Source organism: Leptodactylus fuscus, chromosome 2, assembly GCF_031893055.1.
Source record: "Leptodactylus fuscus isolate aLepFus1 chromosome 2, aLepFus1.hap2, whole genome shotgun sequence".
Lineage (NCBI taxonomy): Eukaryota > Metazoa > Chordata > Amphibia > Anura > Leptodactylidae > Leptodactylus > Leptodactylus fuscus.
Genome location: NC_134266.1, coordinates 3,248,964 through 3,273,858, shown reverse-complemented (window position 1 = coordinate 3,273,858; position 24,895 = coordinate 3,248,964). Strand labels below are relative to the sequence as shown.

The following is a 24,895-nucleotide window of genomic DNA, read 5'->3' as shown; positions in this document are numbered from 1 at the left end:
TATTCTCAGTGATGTCACCGCTCTCTAGTATATGGATAGGCTGTATTCTCAGTGATGTCACCGCTCTCTAGTATACGGATAGGCTGTATTCTCAGTGATGTCACCGCTCTCTAGTATATGGATAGGCTGTATTCTCTGTGATGTCACCGCTCTCTAGTATACGGATAGGCTGTATTCTCTGTGATGTCACCGCTCTCTAGTATATGGATAGGCTGTATTCTCAGTGATGTCACCGCTCTCTAGTATACGGATAGGCTGTAATCTCAGTGATGTCTCCGCTCTCTAGTATACGGATAGGCTGTATTCTCAGTGATGTCACCGCTCTCTAGTATATGGATAGGCTGTATTCTCAGTGATGTCACCGCTCTCTAGTATACGGATAGGCTGTATTCTCAGTGATGTCACCGATCTCTAGTATACGGATAGGCTGTATTCTCAGTGATGTCACTGCTCTCTAGTATACGGATAGGCTGTATTCTCAGTGATGTCACCGCTCTCTAGTATACGGATAGGCTGTATTCTCAGTGATGTCACCGCTCTCTAGTATACGGATAGGCTGTATTCTCAGTGATGTCTCCGCTCTCTAGTATACGGATAGGCTGTATTCTCAGTGATGTCACCGCTCTCTAGTATACGGATAGGCTGTATACTCAGTGATGTCACCGCTCTCTAGTATACGGATAGGCTGTATTCTCAGTGATGTCACCGCTCTCTAGTATATGGATAGGCTGTATTCTCAGTGATGTCACTGCTCTCTAGTATATAGATAGGCTGTATTCTCAGTGATGTCACCGCTCTCTAGTATACGGATAGGCTGTATTCTCAGTGATGTCACCGCTCTCTAGTATATGGATAGGCTGTATTCTCAGTGATGTCACCGCTCTCTAGTATATGGATAGGCTGTATTCTCAGTGATGTCACTGCTCTCTAGTATACGGATAGGCTGTATTCTCTGTGATGTCACTGCTCTCTAGTATACGGATAGGCTGTATTCTCAGTGATGTCACCGCTCTCTAGTATACGGATAGGCTGTATTCTCAGTGATGTCACCGCTCTCTAGTATACGGATAGGCGGAATAGTCAGTGATGTCACTGCTCTCTAGTATACGGATAGGCTGTATTCTCTGTGATGTCACTGCTCTCTAGTATACGGATAGGCTGTATTCTCAGTGATGTCACTGCTCTCTAGTATACGGATAGGCTGTATTCTCAGTGATGTCACTGCTCTCTAGTATACGGATAGGCTGTATTCTCAGTGATGTCACCGCTCTCTAGTATACGGATAGGCTGTATTCTCAGTGATGTCACCGCTCTCTAGTATATGGATAGGCTGTATTCTCAGTGATGTCACCGCTCTCTAGTATACGGATAGGCTGTATTCTCAGTGATGTCACCGCTCTCTAGTATATGGATAGGCTGTATTCTCTGTGATGTCACCGCTCTCTAGTATACGGATAGGCTGTATTCTCTGTGATGTCACCGCTCTCTAGTATATGGATAGGCTGTATTCTCAGTGATGTCACCGCTCTCTAGTATACGGATAGGCTGTAATCTCAGTGATGTCTCCGCTCTCTAGTATACGGATAGGCTGTATTCTCAGTGATGTCACCGCTCTCTAGTATATGGATAGGCTGTATTCTCAGTGATGTCACCGCTCTCTAGTATACGGATAGGCTGTATTCTCAGTGATGTCACCGCTCTCTAGTATATGGATAGGCTGTATTCTCAGTGATGTCACCGCTCTCTAGTATACGGATAGGCTGTATTCTCAGTGATGTCACCACTGCTCTCTAGTATATGGATAGGCTGTATTCTCAGTGATGTCACCGCTCTCTAGTATACGGATAGGCTGTATTCTCAGTGATGTCACCGCTCTCTAGTATACGGATAGGCTGTATTCTCAGTGATGTCACCGCTCTCTAGTATACGGATAGGCTGTATTCTCAGTGATGTCACCGCTCTCTAGTATACGGATAGGCTGTATTCTCAGTGATGTCACCGCTCTCTAGTATACGGATAGGCTGTATTCTCAGTGATGTCACCGCTCTCTAGTATACGGATAGGCTGTATTCTCAGTGATGTCTCCGCTCTCTAGTATACGGATAGGCTGTATTCTCAGTGATGTCACCGCTCTCTAGTATACGGATAGGCTGTATTCTCAGTGATGTCACCGCTCTCTAGTATACGGATAGGCTGTATTCTCAGTGATGTCTCCGCTCTCTAGTATATGGATAGGCTGTATTCTCAGTGATGTCACCGCTCTCTAGTATATGGATAGGCTGTATTCTCAGTGATGTCACTGCTCTCTAGTATATGGATAGGCTGTATTCTCAGTGATGTCACCGCTCTCTAGTATATGGATAGGCTGTATTCTCAGTGATGTCACTGCTCTCTAGTATACGGATAGGCTGTATTCTCTGTGATGTCACTGCTCTCTAGTATACGGATAGGCTGTATTCTCAGTGATGTCACCGCTCTCTAGTATACGGATAGGCTGTATTCTCAGTGATGTCACCGCTCTCTAGTATATGGATAGGCTGTATTCTCAGTGATGTCATCACTCTCTAGTATACGGATAGGCTGTATTCTCAGTGATGTCACCGCTCTCTAGTATATGGATAGGCTGTATTCTCAGTGATGTCACCGCTCTCTAGTATACGGATAGGCTGTATTCTCAGTGATGTCACCGCTCTCTAGTATACGGATAGGCTGTATTCTCAGTGATGTCACCGCTCTCTAGTATACGGATAGGCTGCACTCTCAGTGATGTCACTGCTCTCTAGTATACGGATAGGCTGTATTCTCAGTGATGCCACTGCTCTCTAGTATACGGATAGGCTGTATTCTCAGTGATGTCACCGCTCTCCAGTATATGGATAGGCTGTATTCTCAGTGATGTCACTGCTCTCTAGTATACGGATAGGCTGTATTCTCAGTGATGTCACCGCTCTCTAGTATACGGATAGGCTGTATTCTCAGTGATGTCACCGCTCTCTAGTATATGGATAGGCTGTATTCTCAGTGATGTCACTGCTCTCTAGTATACGGATAGGCTGTATTCTCAGTGATGTCACTGCTCTCTAGTATACGGATAGGCTGTATTCTCAGTGATGTCACCGCTCTCTAGTATACGGATAGGCTGTATTCTCAGTGATGTCACCGCTCTCTAGTATACGGATAGGCTGTATTCTCAGTGATGTCACCGCTCTCTAGTATACGGATAGGCTGTATTCTCAGTGATGTCACCGCTCTCTAGTATACGGATAGGCTGTATTCTCAGTGATGTCACTGCTCTCTAGTATACGGAGAGGCTGTATTCTCAGTGATGTCACCGCTCTCTAGTATACGGATAGGCTGTATTCTCAGTGATGTCACCGCTCTCTAGTATACGGATAGGCTGTATTCTCAGTGATGTCACCGCTCTCTAGTATACGGATAGGCTGTATTCTCAGTGATGTCACCGCTCTCTAGTATACGGATAGGCTGTATTCTCAGTGATGTCACCGCTCTCTAGTATACGGATAGGCTGTATTCTCAGTGATGTGACTGCTCTCTAGTATACGGATAGGCTGTATTCTCAGTGATGTCACTGCTCTCTAGTATACGGATAGGCTGTATTCTCAGTGATGTCACCGCTCTCTAGTATACGGATAGGCTGTATTCTCAGTGATGTCACCGCTGATCTCTAGTATACGGATAGGCTGTATTCTCAGTGATGTCACCGCTCTCTAGTATATGGATAGGCTGTATTCTCAGTGATGTCACCGCCCTCTATTATATGGATAGGCTGTATTCTCAGTGATGTCACCGCTCTCTAGTATACGGATAGGCTGTATTCTCAGTGATGTCACCGCTCTCTAGTATATGGATAGGCTGTATTCTCAGTGATGTCACCGCTCTCTAGTATACGGATAGGCTGTATTCTCAGTGATGTCACCGCTCTCTAGTATACGGATAGGCTGTATTCTCAGTGATGTCACCGCTCTCTAGTATACGGATAGGCTGTATTCTCAGTGATGTCACCGCTCTCTAGTATACGGATAGGCTGTATTCTCAGTGATGTCACCGCTCTCTAGTATATGGATAGGCTGTATTCTCAGTGATGTCACCGCTCTCTAGTATACGGATAGGCTGTATTCTCAGTGATGTCACCGCTCTCTAGTATACGGATAGGCTGTATTCTCAGTGATGTCACCGCTCTCTAGTATATAGATAGGCTGCACTCTCAGTGATGTCACCGCTCTCTAGTATACGGATAGGCTGTATTCTCAGTGATGTCACTGCTCTCTAGTATACGGATAGGCTGTATTCTCAGTGATGTCACCGCTCTCTAGTATATAGATAGGCTGCACTCTCAGTGATGTCACCGCTCTCTAGTATACGGATAGGCTGTATTCTCAGTGATGTCACCGCTCTCTAGTATATGGATAGGCTGTATTCTCAGTGATGTCACTGCTCTCTAGTATATAGATAGGCTGTATTCTCAGTGATGTCACCGCTCTCTAGTATACGGATAGGCTGTATTCTCAGTGATGTCACTGCTCTCTAGTATATGGATAGGCTGTATTCTCAGTGATGTCACCGCTCTCTAGTATACGGATAGGCTGTATTCTCAGTGATGTCACTGCTCTCTAGTATACGGATAGGCTGTATTCTCAGTGATGTCACCGCTCTCTAGTATACGGATAGGCTGTATTCTCAGTGATGTCACCGCTCTCTAGTATACGGATAGGCTGTATTCTCAGTGATGTCACCGATCTCTAGTATACGGATAGGCTGTATTCTCAGTGATGTCACTGCTCTCTAGTATACGGATAGGCTGTATTCTCAGTGATGTCACCGCTCTCTAGTATACGGATAGGCTGTATTCTCAGTGATGTCACCGCTCTCTAGTATACGGATAGGCTGTATTCTCAGTGATGTCTCCGCTCTCTAGTATACGGATAGGCTGTATTCTCAGTGATGTCACCGCTCTCTAGTATACGGATAGGCTGTATACTCAGTGATGTCACCGCTCTCTAGTATACGGATAGGCTGTATTCTCAGTGATGTCACCGCTCTCTAGTATATGGATAGGCTGTATTCTCAGTGATGTCACTGCTCTCTAGTATATAGATAGGCTGTATTCTCAGTGATGTCACCGCTCTCTAGTATACGGATAGGCTGTATTCTCAGTGATGTCACCGCTCTCTAGTATATGGATAGGCTGTATTCTCAGTGATGTCACCGCTCTCTAGTATATGGATAGGCTGTATTCTCAGTGATGTCACTGCTCTCTAGTATACGGATAGGCTGTATTCTCTGTGATGTCACTGCTCTCTAGTATACGGATAGGCTGTATTCTCAGTGATGTCACCGCTCTCTAGTATACGGATAGGCTGTATTCTCAGTGATGTCACCGCTCTCTAGTATACGGATAGGCGGAATAGTCAGTGATGTCACTGCTCTCTAGTATACGGATAGGCTGTATTCTCTGTGATGTCACTGCTCTCTAGTATACGGATAGGCTGTATTCTCAGTGATGTCACTGCTCTCTAGTATACGGATAGGCTGTATTCTCAGTGATGTCACTGCTCTCTAGTATACGGATAGGCTGTATTCTCAGTGATGTCACCGCTCTCTAGTATACGGATAGGCTGTATTCTCAGTGATGTCACCGCTCTCTAGTATATGGATAGGCTGTATTCTCAGTGATGTCACCGCTCTCTAGTATACGGATAGGCTGTATTCTCAGTGATGTCACCGCTCTCTAGTATATGGATAGGCTGTATTCTCAGTGATGTCACCGCTCTCTAGTATATGGATAGGCTGTATTCTCAGTGATGTCACCGCTCTCTAGTATACGGATAGGCTGTATTCTCAGTGATGTCACCGCTCTCTAGTATATGGATAGGCTGTATTCTCAGTGATGTCACCGCTCTCTAGTATACGGATAGGCTGTATTCTCAGTGATGTCTCCGCTCTCTAGTATACGGATAGGCTGTATTCTCAGTGATGTCACCGCTCTCTAGTATATGGATAGGCTGTATTCTCAGTGATGTCACCGCTCTCTAGTATACGGATAGGCTGTATTCTCAGTGATGTCACCGCTCTCTAGTATATGGATAGGCTGTATTCTCAGTGATGTCACCGCTCTCTAGTATACGGATAGGCTGTATTCTCAGTGATGTCACCGCTCTCTAGTATACGGATAGGCTGTATTCTCAGTGATGTCACCGCTCTCTAGTATACGGATAGGCTGTATTCTCAGTGATGTCACCGCTCTCTAGTATACGGATAGGCTGTATTCTCAGTGATGTCACCGCTCTCTAGTATACGGATAGGCTGTATTCTCAGTGATGTCACCGCTCTCTAGTATACGGATAGGCTGTATTCTCAGTGATGTCTCCGCTCTCTAGTATACGGATAGGCTGTATTCTCAGTGATGTCACCGCTCTCTAGTATACGGATAGGCTGTATTCTCAGTGATGTCACCGCTCTCTAGTATACGGATAGGCTGTATTCTCAGTGATGTCTCCGCTCTCTAGTATATGGATAGGCTGTATTCTCAGTGATGTCACCGCTCTCTAGTATATGGATAGGCTGTATTCTCAGTGATGTCACTGCTCTCTAGTATATGGATAGGCTGTATTCTCAGTGATGTCACCGCTCTCTAGTATATGGATAGGCTGTATTCTCAGTGATGTCACTGCTCTCTAGTATACGGATAGGCTGTATTCTCTGTGATGTCACTGCTCTCTAGTATACGGATAGGCTGTATTCTCAGTGATGTCACCGCTCTCTAGTATATGGATAGGCTGTATTCTCAGTAATGTCACTGCTCTCTAGTATACGGATAGGCTGTATTCTCAGTGATGTCACTGCTCTCTAGTATACGGATAGGCTGTATTCTCAGTGATGTCACCGCTCTCTAGTATACGGATAGGCTGTATTCTCAGTGATGTCACTGCTCTCTAGTATACGGATAGGCTGTATTCTCTGTGATGTCACCGCTCTCTAGTATACGGATAGGCTGTATTCTCTGTGATGTCACCGCTCTCTAGTATATGGATAGGCTGTATTCTCAGTGATGTCACCGCTCTCTAGTATACGGATAGGCTGTATTCTCAGTGATGTCACCGCTCTCTAGTATATGGATAGGCTGTATTCTCAGTGATGTCACTGCTCTCTAGTATACGGATAGGCTGTATTCTCAGTGATGTCACTGCTCTCTATTATATGGATAGGCTGTATTCTCTGTGATGTCACAGTCTCTAGTATACGGATAGGCTGTATTCTCAGTGATGTCACCGCTCTCTAGTATATGGATAGGCTGTATTCTCAGTGATGTCACCGATCTCTAGTATACGGATAGGCTGTATTCTCAGTGATGTCACCGCTCTCTAGTATATGGATAGGCTGTATTCTCAGTGATGTCACCGCTCTCTAGTATATGGATAGGCTGTATTCTCAGTGATGTCACCGCTCTCTAGTATATGGATAGGCTGTATTCTCAGTGATGTCACCGCTCTCTAGTATATGGATAGGCTGCACTCTCAGTGATGTCACCGCTCTCTAGTATATGGATAGGCTGTATACTCAGTGATGTCACCGCTCTCTAGTATACGGATAGGCTGTATTCTCAGTGATGTCACCGCTCTCTAGTATATGGATAGGCTGTATTCTCAGTGATGTCACCGCTCTCTAGTATACGGATAGGCTGTATTCTCAGTGATGTCACTGCTCTCTAGTATATAGATAGGTTGCACTCTCAGTGATGTCACCGCTCTCTAGTATATGGATAGGCTGTATTCTCAGTGATGTCACTGCTCTCTAGTATATAGAGAGGCTGTATTCTCAGTGATGTCACCGCTCTCTAGTATATAGATAGGCTGTATTCTCAGTGATGTCACCGCTCTCTAGTATACGGATAGGCTGTATTCTCAGTGATGTCACTGCTCTCTAGTATATGGATAGGCTGTATTCTCAGTGATGTCACCGCTCTCTAGTATATAGATCGGCTGTATTCTCAGTGATGTCACTGCTCTCTAGTATACGGATAGGCTGTATTCTCAGTGATGTCACTGCTCTCTAGTATACGGATAGGCTGTATTCTCAGTGATGTCACCGCTCTCTAGTATACGGATAGGCTGTATTCTCAGTGATGTCACCGCTCTCTAGTATACGGATAGGCTGTATTCTCAGTGATGTCACCGCTCTCTAGTATACGGATAGGCTGTATTCTCAGTGATGTCTCCGCTCTCTAGTATATGGATAGGCTGTATTCTCAGTGATGTCACCGCTCTCTAGTATATGGATAGGCTGTATTCTCAGTGATGTCACTGCTCTCTAGTATACGGATAGGCTGTATACTCAGTGATGTCACCGCTCTCTAGTATACGGATAGGCTGTATTCTCAGTGATGTCACCGCTCTCTAGTATATGGATAGGCTGTATTCTCAGTGATGTCACTGCTCTCTAGTATATAGATAGGCTGTATTCTCAGTGATGTCACCGCTCTCTAGTATATGGATAGGCTGTATTCTCAGTGATGTCACCGCTCTCTAGTATATGGATAGGCTGTATTCTCAGTGATGTCACTGCTCTCTAGTATACGGATAGGCTGTATTCTCTGTGATGTCACCGCTCTCTAGTATATGGATAGGCTGTATTCTCAGTGATGTCACCGCTCTCTAGTATATGGATAGGCTGTATTCTCAGTGATGTCACCGCTCTCTAGTATACGGATAGGCTGTATTCTCAGTGATGTCACCGCTCTCTAGTATACGGATAGGCGGAATAGTCAGTGATGTCACTGCTCTCTAGTATACGGATAGGCTGTATTCTCTGTGATGTCACTGCTCTCTAGTATACGGATAGGCTGTATTCTCAGTGATGTCACTGCTCTCTAGTATACGGATAGGCTGTATTCTCAGTGATGTCACTGCTCTCTAGTATACGGATAGGCTGTATTCTCAGTGATGTCACCGCTCTCTAGTATACGGATAGGCTGTATTCTCAGTGATGTCACCGCTCTCTAGTATACGGATAGGCTGTATTCTCAGTGATGTCACCGCTCTCTAGTATATGGATAGGCTGTATTCTCTGTGATGTCACCGCTCTCTAGTATACGGATAGGCTGTATTCTCTGTGATGTCACCGCTCTCTAGTATATGGATAGGCTGTATTCTCAGTGATGTCACCGCTCTCTAGTATACGGATAGGCTGTATTCTCAGTGATGTCTCCGCTCTCTAGTATACGGATAGGCTGTATTCTCAGTGATGTCACCGCTCTCTAGTATATGGATAGGCTGTATTCTCAGTGATGTCACCGCTCTCTAGTATACGGATAGGCTGTATTCTCAGTGATGTCACCGCTCTCTAGTATACGGATAGGCTGTATTCTCAGTGATGTCACCGCTCTCTAGTATACGGATAGGCTGTATTCTCAGTGATGTCACCGCTCTCTAGTATATGGATAGGCTGTATTCTCAGTGATGTCACCGCTCTCTAGTATATGGATAGGCTGTATTCTCAGTGATGTCACCACTGCTCTCTAGTATATGGATAGGCTGTATTCTCAGTGATGTCACCGCTCTCTAGTATACGGATAGGCTGTATTCTCAGTGATGTCACCGCTCTCTAGTATACGGATAGGCTGTATTCTCAGTGATGTCACCGCTCTCTAGTATATAGATAGGCTGCACTCTCAGTGATGTCACCGCTCTCTAGTATACGGATAGGCTGTATTCTCAGTGATGTCACCGCTCTCTAGTATACGGATAGGCTGTATTCTCAGTGATGTCACTGCTCTCTAGTATACGGATAGGCTGTATTCTCAGTGATGTCACCGCTCTCTAGTATACGGATAGGCTGTATTCTCAGTGATGTCACCGCTCTCTAGTATACGGATAGGCTGTATTCTCAGTGATGTCACTGCTCTCTAGTATATGGATAGGCTGTATTCTCAGTGATGTCACTGCTCTCTAGTATATGGATAGGCTGTATTCTCAGTGATGTCACTGCTCTCTAGTATACGGATAGGCTGTATTCTCAGTGATGTCACCGCTCTCTAGTATACGGATAGGCTGTATTCTCAGTGATGTCTCCGCTCTCTAGTATATGGATAGGCTGTATTCTCAGTGATGTCACCGCTCTCTAGTATACGGATAGGCTGTATTCTCAGTGATGTCACCGCTCTCTAGTATACGGATAGGCTGTATTCTCAGTGATGTCTCCGCTCTCTAGTATACGGATAGGCTGTATTCTCAGTGATGTCACCGCTCTCTAGTATATGGATAGGCTGTATTCTCAGTGATGTCACCGCTCTCTAGTATACGGATAGGCTGTATTCTCAGTGATGTCATCGCTCTCTAGTATACGGATAGGCTGTATTCTCAGTGATGTCACCGCTCTCTAGTATATGGATAGGCTGTATTCTCAGTGATGTCACTGCTCTCTAGTATATGGATAGGCTGTATTCTCAGTGATGTCACCGCTCTCTAGTGTATGGATAGGCTGTATTCTCAGTGATGTCACTGCTCTCTAGTATACGGATAGGCTGTATTCTCTGTGATGTCACTGCTCTCTAGTATACGGATAGGCTGTATTCTCAGTGATGTCACCGCTCTCTAGTATATGGATAGGCTGTATTCTCAGTGATGTCACTGCTCTCTAGTATACGGATAGGCTGTATTCTCAGTGATGTCACTGCTCTCTAGTATACGGATAGGCTGTATTCTCAGTGATGTCACCGCTCTCTAGTATACGGATAGGCTGTATTCTCAGTGATGTCACCGCTCTCTAGTATATGGATAGGCTGTATTCTCAGTGATGTCACCGCTCTCTAGTATACGGATAGGCTGTATTCTCAGTGATGTCACCGCTCTCTAGTATATGGATAGGCTGTATTCTCTGTGATGTCACCGCTCTCTAGTATACGGATAGGCTGTATTCTCTGTGATGTCACCGCTCTCTAGTATATGGATAGGCTGTATTCTCAGTGATGTCACCGCTCTCTAGTATACGGATAGGCTGTATTCTCAGTGATGTCTCCGCTCTCTAGTATACGGATAGGCTGTATTCTCAGTGATGTCACCGCTCTCTAGTATATGGATAGGCTGTATTCTCAGTGATGTCACTGCTCTCTAGTATACGGATAGGCTGTATTCTCAGTGATGTCACTGCTCTCTAGTATACGGATAGGCTGTATTCTCAGTGATGTCACTGCTCTCTATTATATGGATAGGCTGTATTCTCTGTGATGTCACAGTCTCTAGTATACGGATAGGCTGTATTCTCAGTGATGTCACCGCTCTCTAGTATATGGATAGGCTGTATTCTCAGTGATGTCACGATCTCTAGTATACGGATAGGCTGTATTCTCAGTGATGTCACCGCTCTCTAGTATATGGATAGGCTGTATTCTCAGTGATGTCACCGCTCTCTAGTATATGGATAGGCTGTATTCTCAGTGATGTCACTGCTCTCTAGTATATGGATAGGCTGTATTCTCAGTGATGTCACCGCTCTCTAGTATATGGATAGGCTGCACTCTCAGTGATGTCACCGCTCTCTAGTATATGGATAGGCTGTATACTCAGTGATGTCACCGCTCTCTAGTATACGGATAGGCTGTATTCTCAGTGATGTCACCGCTCTCTAGTATATGGATAGGCTGTATTCTCAGTGATGTCACCGCTCTCTAGTATACGGATAGGCTGTATTCTCAGTGATGTCACTGCTCTCTAGTATATAGATAGGCTGCACTCTCAGTGATGTCACCGCTCTCTAGTATATGGATAGGCTGTATTCTCAGTGATGTCACTGCTCTCTAGTATATAGAGAGGCTGTATTCTCAGTGATGTCACCGCTCTCTAGTATATAGATAGGCTGTATTCTCAGTGATGTCACCGCTCTCTAGTATATAGATAGGCTGTATTCTCAGTGATGTCACCACTGCTCTCTAGTATACGGATAGGCTGTATTCTCAGTGATGTCACCGCTCTCTAGTATATGGATAGGCTGTATACTCAGTGATGTCACCGCTCTCTAGTATATGGATAGGCTGTATTCTCAGTGATGTCACCGCTCTCTAGTATATAGATAGGCTGTATTCTCAGTGATGTCACCGCTCTCTAGTATACGGATAGGCTGTATTCTCAGTGATGTCACCGCTCTCTAGTATATGGATAGGCTGTATTCTCAGTGATGTCACCACTGCTCTCTAGTATACGGATAGGCTGTATTCTCAGTGATGTCACTGCTCTCTATTATATGGATAGGCTGTATTCTCAGTGATGTCACTGCTCTCTAGTATATGGATAGGCTGTATTCTCAGTGATGTCACCGCTCTCTAGTATACGGATAGGCTGTATTCTCAGTGATGTCACCGCTCTCTAGTATATAGATAGGCTGCACTCTCAGTGATGTCACCGCTCTCTAGTATATGGATAGGCTGTATTCTCAGTGATGTCACCGCGCTCTTGTATACGGATAGGCTGTATTCTCAGTGATGTCACCGCTCTCTAGTATATGGATAGGCTGTATTCTCAGTGATGTCACCACTCTCTAGTATACGGATAGGCTGTATTCTCAGTGATGTCACTGCTCTCTAGTATATAGATAGGCTGTATTCTCAGTGATGTCACCGCTCTCTAGTATATGGATAGGCTGTATTCTCAGTGATGTCACTGCTCTCTAGTATATAGATAGGCTGTATTCTCAGTGATGTCACCGCTCTCTAGTATACGGATAGGCTGCACTCTCAGTGATGTCACTGCTCTCTAGTATATAGATAGGCTGTATTCTCAGTGATGTCACCGCTCTCTAGTATATGGATAGGCTGTATTCTCAGTGATGTCACTGCTCTCTAGTATATAGATAGGCTGTATTCTCAGTGATGTCACCGCTCTCTAGTATACGGATAGGCTGTATTCTCAGTGATGTCACTGCTCTCTAGTATATGGATAGGCTGTATTCTCAGTGATGTCACTGCTCTCTAGTATACGGATAGGCTGTATTCTCAGTGATGTCACTGCTCTCTAGTATATGGATAGGCTGTATTCTCAGTGATGTCACTGCTCTCTAGTATACGGATAGGCTGTATTCTCAGTGATGTCACCGCTCTCTAGTATACGGATAGGCTGTATTCTCAGTGATGTCACTGCTCTCTAGTATACGGATAGGCTGTATTCTCAGTGATGTCACCGCTCTCTAGTATATGGATAGGCTGTATTCTCAGTGATGTCTCCGCTCTCTAGTATACGGATAGGCTGTATTCTCAGTGATGTCACCGCTCTCTAGTATATGGATAGGCTGTATTCTCAGTGATGTCACCGCTCTCTAGTATACGGATAGGCTGTATTCTCAGTGATGTCACCGCTCTCTAGTATACGGATAGGCTGTATTCTCAGTGATGTCACCGCTCTCTAGTATACGGATAGGCTGTATTCTCAGTGATGTCACCGCTCTCTAGTATACGGATAGGCTGTATTCTCAGTGATGTCACCGCTCTCTAGTATACGGATAGGCTGTATTCTCAGTGATGTCTCCGCTCTCTAGTATATGGATAGGCTGTATTCTCAGTGATGTCACCGCTCTCTAGTATACGGATAGGCTGTATTCTCAGTGATGTCACCGCTCTCTAGTATACGGATAGGCTGTATTCTCAGTGATGTCTCCGCTCTCTAGTATATGGATAGGCTGTATTCTCAGTGATGTCACCGCTCTCTAGTATATGGATAGGCTGTATTCTCAGTGATGTCACTGCTCTCTAGTATATGGATAGGCTGTATTCTCAGTGATGTCACCGCTCTCTAGTATATGGATAGGTTGTATTCTCAGTGATGTCACTGCTCTCTAGTATACGGATAGGCTGTATTCTCTGTGATGTCACTGCTCTCTAGTATACGGATAGGCTGTATTCTCAGTGATGTCACCGCTCTCTAGTATATGGATAGGCTGTATTCTCAGTGATGTCACTGCTCTCTAGTATACGGATAGGCTGTATTCTCAGTGATGTCACTGCTCTCTAGTATACGGATAGGCTGTATTCTCAGTGATGTCACCGCTCTCTAGTATACGGATAGGCTGTATTCTCAGTGATGTCACCGCTCTCTAGTATATGGATAGGCTGTATTCTCAGTGATGTCACCGCTCTCTAGTATACGGATAGGCTGTATTCTCAGTGATGTCACCGCTCTCTAGTATATGGATAGGCTGTATTCTCTGTGATGTCACCGCTCTCTAGTATACGGATAGGCTGTATTCTCTGTGATGTCACCGCTCTCTAGTATATGGATAGGCTGTATTCTCAGTGATGTCACCGCTCTCTAGTATACGGATAGGCTGTATTCTCAGTGATGTCTCCGCTCTCTAGTATACGGATAGGCTGTATTCTCAGTGATGTCACCGCTCTCTAGTATATGGATAGGCTGTATTCTCAGTGATGTCACTGCTCTCTAGTATACGGATAGGCTGTATTCTCAGTGATGTCACTGCTCTCTAGTATACGGATAGGCTGTATTCTCAGTGATGTCACTGCTCTCTATTATATGGATAGGCTGTATTCTCTGTGATGTCACAGTCTCTAGTATACGGATAGGCTGTATTCTCAGTGATGTCACCGCTCTCTAGTATATGGATAGGCTGTATTCTCAGTGATGTCACCGATCTCTAGTATACGGATAGGCTGTATTCTCAGTGATGTCACCGCTCTCTAGTATATGGATAGGCTGTATTCTCAGTGATGTCACTGCTCTCTAGTATATGGATAGGCTGTATTCTCAGTGATGTCACCGCTCTCTAGTATATGGATAGGCTGCACTCTCAGTGATGTCACCGCTCTCTAGTATATGGATAGGCTGTATACTCAGTGATGTCACCGCTCTCTAGTATACGGATAGGCTGTATTCTCAGTGATGTCACCGCTCTCTAGTATATGGATAGGCTGTATTCTCAGTGATGTCACCGCTCTCTAGTATACGGATAGGCTGTATTCTCAGTGATGTCACTGCTCTCTAGTATATAGATAGGCTGCACTCTCAGTGATGTCACCGCTCTCTAGTATATGGATAGGCTGTATTCTCAGTGATGTCACTGCTCTCTAGTATATAGAGAGGCTGTATTCTCAGTGATGTCACCGCTCTCTAGTATATAGATAGGCTGTATTCTCAGTGATGTCACCGCTCTCTAGTATACGGATAGGCTGTATTCTCAGTGATGTCACTGCTCTCTAGTATATGGATAGGCTGTATTCTCAGTGATGTCACCGCTCTCTAGTATATAGATCGGCTGTATTTTCAGTGATGTCACTGCTCTCTAGTATACGGATAGTCTGTATTCTCAGTGATGTCACTGCTCTCTAGTATACGGATAGGCTGTATTCTCAGTGATGTCACCGCTCTCTAGTATACGGATAGGCTGTATTCTCAGTGATGTCACCGCTCTCTAGTATACGGATAGGCTGTATTCTCAGTGATGTCACCGCTCTCTAGTATACGGATAGGCTGTATTCTCAGTGATGTCTCCGCTCTCTAGTATATGGATAGGCTGTATTCTCAGTGATGTCACCGCTCTCTAGTATATGGATAGGCTGTATTCTCAGTGATGTCACTGCTCTCTAGTATACGGATAGGCTGTATACTCAGTGATGTCACCGCTCTCTAGTATACGGATAGGCTGTATTCTCAGTGATGTCACCGCTCTCTAGTATATGGATAGGCTGTATTCTCAGTGATGTCACTGCTCTCTAGTATATAGATAGGCTGTATTCTCAGTGATGTCACCGCTCTCTAGTATATGGATAGGCTGTATTCTCAGTGATGTCACCGCTCTCTAGTATATGGATAGGCTGTATTCTCAGTGATGTCACTGCTCTCTAGTATACGGATAGGCTGTATTCTCTGTGATGTCACTGCTCTCTAGTATACGGATAGGCTGTATTCTCAGTGATGTCACCGCTCTCTAGTATACGGATAGGCTGTATTCTCAGTGATGTCACCGCTCTCTAGTATACGGATAGGCGGAATAGTCAGTGATGTCACTGCTCTCTAGTATACGGATAGGCTGTATTCTCTGTGATGTCACTGCTCTCTAGTATACGGATAGGCTGTATTCTCAGTGATGTCACTGCTCTCTAGTATACGGATAGGCTGTATTCTCAGTGATGTCACTGCTCTCTAGTATACGGATAGGCTGTATTCTCAGTGATGTCACCGCTCTCTAGTATACGGATAGGCTGTATTCTCAGTGATGTCACCGCTCTCTAGTATACGGATAGGCTGTATTCTCAGTGATGTCACCGCTCTCTAGTATATGGATAGGCTGTATTCTCTGTGATGTCACCGCTCTCTAGTATACGGATAGGCTGTATTCTCTGTGATGTCACCGCTCTCTAGTATATGGATAGGCTGTATTCTCAGTGATGTCACCGCTCTCTAGTATACGGATAGGCTGTATTCTCAGTGATGTCTCCGCTCTCTAGTATACGGATAGGCTGTATTCTCAGTGATGTCACCGCTCTCTAGTATATGGATAGGCTGTATTCTCAGTGATGTCACCGCTCTCTAGTATACGGATAGGCTGTATTCTCAGTGATGTCACCGCTCTCTAGTATACGGATAGGCTGTATTCTCAGTGATGTCACCGCTCTCTAGTATACGGATAGGCTGTATTCTCAGTGATGTCACCGCTCTCTAGTATATGGATAGGCTGTATTCTCAGTGATGTCACCGCTCTCTAGTATATGGATAGGCTGTATTCTCAGTGATGTCACCACTGCTCTCTAGTATATGGATAGGCTGTATTCTCAGTGATGTCACCGCTCTCTAGTATACGGATAGGCTCTATTCTCAGTGATGTCACCGCTCTCTAGTATACGGATAGGCTGTATTCTCAGTGATGTCACCGCTCTCTAGTATATAGATAGGCTGCACTCTCAGTGATGTCACCGCTCTCTAGTATACGGATAGGCTGTATTCTCAGTGATGTCACCGCTCTCTAGTATACGGATAGGCTCTATTCTCAGTGATGTCACTGCTCTCTAGTATACGGATAGGCTGTATTCTCAGTGATGTCACCGCTCTCTAGTATACGGATAGGCTGTATTCTCAGTGATGTCACCGCTCTCTAGTATACGGATAGGCTGTATTCTCAGTGATGTCACTGCTCTCTAGTATATGGATAGGCTGTATTCTCAGTGATGTCACTGCTCTCTAGTATATGGATAGGCTGTATTCTCAGTGATGTCACTGCTCTCTAGTATACGGATAGGCTGTATTCTCAGTGATGTCACCGCTCTCTAGTATACGGATAGGCTGTATTCTCAGTGATGTCTCCGCTCTCTAGTATATGGATAGGCTGTATTCTCAGTGATGTCACCGCTCTCTAGTATACGGATAGGCTGTATTCTCAGTGATGTCTCCGCTCTCTAGTATATGGATAGGCTGTATTCTCAGTGATGTCACCGCTCTCTAGTATACGGATAGGCTGTATTCTCAGTGATGTCACCGCTCTCTAGTATACGGATAGGCTGTATTCTCAGTGATGTCTCCGCTCTCTAGTATACGGATAGGCTGTATTCTCAGTGATGTCACCGCTCTCTAGTATATGGATAGGCTGTATTCTCAGTGATGTCACCGCTCTCTAGTATACGGATAGGCTGTATTCTCAGTGATGTCATCACTCTCTAGTATACGGATAGGCTGTATTCTCAGTGATGTCACCGCTCTCTAGTATATGGATAGGCTGTATTCTCAGTGATGTCACTGCTCTCTAGTATATGGATAGGCTGTATTCTCAGTGATGTCACCGCTCTCTAGTGTATGGATAGGCTGTATTCTCAGTGATGTCACTGCTCTCTAGTATACGGATAGGCTGTATTCTCTGTGATGTCACTGCTCTCTAGTATACGGATAGGCTGTATTCTCAGTGATGTCACCGCTCTCTAGTATATGGATAGGCTGTATTCTCAGTGATGTCACTGCTCTCTAGTATACGGATAGGCTGTATTCTCAGTGATGTCACCGCTCTCTAGTATACGGATAGGCTGTATTCTCAGTGATGTCACCGCTCTCTAGTATACGGATAGGCTGTATTCTCAGTGATGTCACCGCTCTCTAGTATATGGATAGGCTGTATTCTCAGTGATGTCACCGCTCTCTAGTATACGGATAGGCTGTATTCTCAGTGATGTCACCGCTCTCTAGTATATGGATAGGCTGTATTCTCAGTGATGTCACCGCTCTCTAGTATACGGATAGGCTGTATTCTCAGTGATGTCACTGCTCTCTAGTATATAGATAGGCTGCACTCTCAGTGATGTCACCGCTCTCTAGTATATGGATAGGCTGTATTCTCAGTGATGTCACTGCTCTCTAGTATATAGAGAGGCTGTATTCTCAGTGATGTCACCGCTCTCTAGTATATAGATAGGCTGTATTCTCAGTGATGTCACCGCTCTCTAGTATACGGATAGGCTGTATTCTCAGTGATGTCACTGCTCTCTAGTATATGGATAGGCTGTATTCTCAGTGATGTCACCGCTCTCTAGTATATAGATCGCTGTATTCTCAGTGATGTCACTGCTCTCTAGTATACGGATAGGCTGTATTCTCAGTGATGTCACTGCTCTCTAGTATACGGATAGGCTGTATTCTCAGTGATGTCACCGCTCTCTAGTATACGGATAGGCTGTATTCTCAGTGATGTCACCGCTCTCTAGTATACGGATAGGCTGTATTCTCAGTGATGTCACCGCTCTCTAGTATACGGATAGGCTGTATTCTCAGTGATGTCTCCGCTCTCTAGTATATGGATAGGCTGTATTCTCAGTGATGTCACCGCTCTCTAGTATATGGATAGGCTGTATTCTCAGTGATGTCACTGCTCTCTAGTATACGGATAGGCTGTATACTCAGTGATGTCACCGCTCTCTAGTATACGGATAGGCTGTATTCTCAGTGATGTCACCGCTCTCTAGTATATGGATAGGCTGTATTCTCAGTGATGTCACTGCTCTCTAGTATATAGATAGGCTGTATTCTCAGTGATGTCACCGCTCTCTAGTATATGGATAGGCTGTATTCTCAGTGATGTCACCGCTCTCTAGTATATGGATAGGCTGTATTCTCAGTGATGTCACTGCTCTCTAGTATACGGATAGGCTGTATTCTCTGTGATGTCACTGCTCTCTAGTATACGGATAGGCTGTATTCTCAGTGATGTCACCGCTCTCTAGTATACGGATAGGCTGTATTCTCAGTGATGTCACCGCTCTCTAGTATACGGATAGGCGGAATAGTCAGTGATGTCACTGCTCTCTAGTATACGGATAGGCTGTATTCTCTGTGATGTCACTGCTCTCTAGTATACGGATAGGCTGTATTCTCAGTGATGTCACTGCTCTCTAGTATACGGATAGGCTGTATTCTCAGTGATGTCACTGCTCTCTAGTATACGGATAGGCTGTATTCTCAGTGATGTCACCGCTCTCTAGTATACGGATAGGCTGTATTCTCAGTGATGTCACCGCTCTCTAGTATACGGATAGGCTGTATTCTCAGTGATGTCACCGCTCTCTAGTATATGGATAGGCTGTATTCTCTGTGATGTCACCGCTCTCTAGTATACGGATAGGCTGTATTCTCTGTGATGTCACCGCTCTCTAGTATATGGATAGGCTGTATTCTCAGTGATGTCACCGCTCTCTAGTATACGGATAGGCTGTATTCTCAGTGATGTCTCCGCTCTCTAGTATACGGATAGGCTGTATTCTCAGTGATGTCACCGCTCTCTAGTATATGGATAGGCTGTATTCTCAGTGATGTCACCGCTCTCTAGTATACGGATAGGCTGTATTCTCAGTGATGTCACCGCTCTCTAGTATACGGATAGGCTGTATTCTCAGTGATGTCACCGCTCTCTAGTATACGGATAGGCTGTATTCTCAGTGATGTCACCGCTCTCTAGTATATGGATAGGCTGTATTCTCAGTGATGTCACCGCTCTCTAGTATATGGATAGGCTGTATTCTCAGTCATGTCACCACTGCTCTCTAGTATATGGATAGGCTGTATTCTCAGTGATGTCACCGCTCTCTAGTATACGGATAGGCTGTATTCTCAGTGATGTCACCGCTCTCTAGTATACGGATAGGCTGTATTCTCAGTGATGTCACCGCTCTCTAGTATATAGATAGGCTGCACTCTCAGTGATGTCACCGCTCTCTAGTATACGGATAGGCTGTATTCTCAGTGATGTCACCGCTCTCTAGTATACGGATAGGCTGTATTCTCAGTGATGTCACTGCTCTCTAGTATACGGATAGGCTGTATTCTCAGTGATGTCACCGCTCTCTAGTATACGGATAGGCTGTATTCTCAGTGATGTCACCGCTCTCTAGTATACGGATAGGCTGTATTCTCAGTGATGTCACTGCTCTCTAGTATATGGATAGGCTGTATTCTCAGTGATGTCACTGCTCTCTAGTATATGGATAGGCTGTATTCTCAGTGATGTCACTGCTCTCTAGTATACGGATAGGCTGTATTCTCAGTGATGTCACCGCTCTCTAGTATACGGATAGGCTGTATTCTCAGTGATGTCTCCGCTCTCTAGTATATGGATAGGCTGTATTCTCAGTGATGTCACCGCTCTCTAGTATACGGATAGGCTGTATTCTCAGTGATGTCACCGCTCTCTAGTATACGGATAGGCTGTATTCTCAGTGATGTCTCCGCTCTCTAGTATACGGATAGGCTGTATTCTCAGTGATGTCACCGCTCTCTAGTATATGGATAGGCTGTATTCTCAGTGATGTCACCGCTCTCTAGTATACGGATAGGCTGTATTCTCAGTGATGTCATCACTCTCTAGTATACGGATAGGCTGTATTCTCAGTGATGTCACCGCTCTCTAGTATATGGATAGGCTGTATTCTCAGTGATGTCACTGCTCTCTAGTATATGGATAGGCTGTATTCTCAGTGATGTCACCGCTCTCTAGTGTATGGATAGGCTGTATTCTCAGTGATGTCACTGCTCTCTAGTATACGGATAGGCTGTATTCTCTGTGATGTCACTGCTCTCTAGTATACGGATAGGCTGTATTCTCAGTGATATCACCGCTCTCTAGTATATGGATAGGCTGTATTCTCAGTGATGTCACTGCTCTCTAGTATACGGATAGGCTGTATTCTCAGTGATGTCACTGCTCTCTAGTATACGGATAGGCTGTATTCTCAGTGATGTCACCGCTCTCTAGTATACGGATAGGCTGTATTCTCAGTGATGTCACCGCTCTCTAGTATATGGATAGGCTGTATTCTCAGTGATGTCACCGCTCTCTAGTATATGGATAGGCTGTATTCTCTGTGATGTCACCGCTCTCTAGTATACGGATAGGCTGTATTCTCTGTGATGTCACCGCTCTCTAGTATATGGATAGGCTGTATTCTCAGTGATGTCACCGCTCTCTAGTATACGGATAGGCTGTATTCTCAGTGATGTCTCCGCTCTCTAGTATACGGATAGGCTGTATTCTCAGTGATGTCACCGCTCTCTAGTATATGGATAGGCTGTATTCTCAGTGATGTCACTGCTCTCTAGTATACGGATAGGCTGTATTCTCAGTGATGATGTCACCGCTCTCTAGTATACGGATAGGCTGTATTCTCAGTGATGTCACCGCTCTCTAGTATACGGATAGGCTGTATTCTCTGTGATGTCACCGCTCTCTAGTATACGGATAGGCTGTATTCTCAGTGATGTCACCACTCTCTAGTATACGGATAGGCTGTATTCTCAGTGATGTCACCGCTCTCTAGTATATGGATAGGCTGTATTCTCAGTGATGTCACCGCTCTCTAGTATATAGATAGGCTGTATTCTCAGCAATGTCACTGCTCTCTAGTATACGGATAGGCTGTATTCTCTGTGATGTCACCGCTCTCTAGTATACGGATAGGCTGTATTCTCAGTGATGTCACCGCTCTCTAGTATACGGATAGGCTGTATTCTCTGTGATGTCACCGCTCTCTAGTATACGGATAGGCTGTATTCTCAGTGATGTCACCACTCTCTAGTATATAGATAGGCTGTATTCTCAGCAATGTCACTGCTCTCTAGTATATAGACAGGTTACAATGTTATTAGTTCTGGTGAATTTGGATAATTAGTCTCTAATTATAGTCGTATAGTCAATAACATTCTAGTTAACCCTTAATCTGCCAGTATCACCCATCCTTATATAGTGTACCCTAATACCCGTACCCTAACTCACCTAAGACGGTAAATCCCACCACGCCGATGTTGCGCAGGGCTCGGTCAGGGAAGTTGTTGACCATACACTGGTAGGTCCCAGTATCGGACAGCTGAGTGTTATTTATGTAGATTGATGCGTTGGTGCTCGGCATGGTTTGCATAAAACCCACTCGTCCTTGGAACTGCGCCGCCGTGGTGAAAACCTGACCGCCCTGATATATGATGATCTGCAAAGAGAGAACATGGCAATTGTTCTATAGGGTTATTCTGCACTGTGTGTACTGAGCCCAGAACCTCGGGGGACGGCCCTCGTAGATATATCACTGGGGGCCGGTCGTCGTAGATATATAACTGGGGGACGGCCCTCGTAGATATATCACTGGGGGAAGGCCCTCGTAGATATATCACTGGGGGCCGGTCGTCGTAGATATATCACTGGGGGCCGGTCGTCGTAGATATATCACTGGGGGCCGGTCGTCGTAGATATATCACTGGGGGACGGCCCTCATAGATATATAACTGGGAGACGGACCTCGTATATATATCCCTGGGGGCGGACTTCATAGATATAACACTGGGGGACGGACCTCGTAGATATATAACTGGGAGACGGACCTCGTATATATATCCCTGGGGGGCGGACTTCATAGATATAACACTGGGGGACGGACCTCGTAGATATATAACTGGGAGACGGACCTCGTATATATATCCCTGGGGGGCGGACTTCATAGATATAACACTGGGGGACGGCCCTCGTAGATATAACACTAGGGATGGCCCTCGTATATATATCCCTGGGGGACGGACCTCGTATATATATCCCTGGGGGGTGGACTTCATAGATATAACACTGGGGGACGGACCTCGTAGATATATCACTGGGGGGCGGACTTCATAGATATAACACTGGGGGACGGACCTCGTAGATATATCACTGGGGGGCGGACTTCATAGATATAACACTGGGGGACGGCCCTCGTAGATATAACACTAGGGATGGCCCTCGTAGATATATCACTGGGGGATGGCCCTCGTATATATATCACTGGGGGATGGCCCTCGTATATATATCACTGGGGGATGGCCCTCGTATATATATCACTGGGGGATGGCCCTCGTATATATATCACTGGGGGATGGCCCTCGTATATATATCACTGGGGGATGGCCCTCGTATATATATCACTGGGGGATGGCCCTCGTATATATATCACTGGGGGATGGCCCTCGTATATATATCACTGGGGGATGGCCCTCGTATATATATCACTGGGGGATGGCCCTCGTATATATATCACTGGGGGATGGCCCTCGTATATATATCACTGGGGGATGGCCCTCGTATATATATCACTGGGGGATGGCCCTCGTATATATATCACTGGGGGATGGCCCTCGTATATATATCACTGGGGGATGGCCCTCGTATATATATCACTGGGGGATGGCCCTCGTAGATATATCCCTGGGGGTCGGGATGCTCGGTCTTATGATCTGCAACTTTCTAATATACTTTGTGGTTTATTTTCTCTTTATGGTTTGTCCTAAGCAATTAGCTGACAATTTTAGATGCAGCTTTGGATGTGACTGGAGTATAAACTTTGATGTCTCTCAAAAGCAGTAATATTACCAATAAATACAATTATTTGCTAATTTAACCCCTAATATACCTGCTCAGGTTGGTTGGCATTGGACAGAGGGGTCACAGTCCAGATGATGTTGAGGTTGGTGAGCGCCGCACTTGTGGTGAACGTGCAAAAAAGTGCTGCCGACTGACCCCGGGCGACCTGTATGTTATCCTTGTCCATCATCACCTGCAGGGCGGTCACAAAACCTGCAATACAAGAATCCATTACTGGGACGCCGTCCTGCTAACCTTGTGAATACATAAGGCAGAGTCTATAATGCACCTAGAATCTGCTTACTACACGCAGCGCTCTCTTCACATTACACAGCAGTCTATTATCCAGATCAAATTATGTGGACAGACGGGATATTGAATAGCTCGCGCTCACGTTTGTCCTTAGTTGTGCGTTGACTGAAAGGGAAACTGCTGCAATATTTAATGCAAGGATACCCAGAATACCCAGAATAATATTATCTATAACATAGTGGGGCAGAAATCAAGAGTAAACAAGTAAATAGCTCTAAGTGATACAATGTGGCCACTGGGGGGCGATACATCACTGGAATTTATGACATCCATTGGATTAGCAAACATAATAGAAAACTGCAAAATAGTTTATATTTATTATGGGGAAGAGGAGAGAATTTACACACTCCATGCAGTTGTTGCTCTCACTGGATTCGAACCCACGACCCTGCTGAGGTGAGACAAGAGTTCGAATCTCTGCATCACCCATAATAGCCAAATAAAGTTATTGAAAAGAGAAAACGTTACTGAGTAATATATTGTATATCTAGCCTTGGAAATCCTCATAACCCATAATCTATGTATATGATCAGAAAATATGTGCACCTCTTCAAACTACATGAAAAGGTGCCAGGGTCACCCTGAAGAGACGAGGGAGAATATACACAATCCATGCAGACTTTGCCCCTGGCTGGACTTGAACCCACGACTCTGCCGTAGCAAGACGAGAGCAAATCTCTCACCATTGAAGGGCCCCATCTAGAATATGGAGACTTAA

The 24,895-nt window shown here is 45.1% G+C and overlaps 1 protein-coding gene across 1 annotated transcript in view; it reads right to left on the bottom strand.

The window, feature by feature from the left end:
* The window catches only part of IGSF11 (immunoglobulin superfamily member 11), a 236,411-nt gene that overhangs the window by 12,137 nt on the left and 199,379 nt on the right, over window positions 1-24,895 (bottom strand). Inside the window, exons 2-3 of the mRNA XM_075263297.1 lie at window positions 23,915-24,078; window positions 22,261-22,468 (exon numbers count right to left, since the gene is read on the bottom strand). Of these exons, the coding sequence (XP_075119398.1) occupies window positions 22,261-22,468; window positions 23,915-24,078 (372 nt within the window). The remainder of the gene's footprint in view (window positions 1-22,260; window positions 22,469-23,914; window positions 24,079-24,895) is intronic.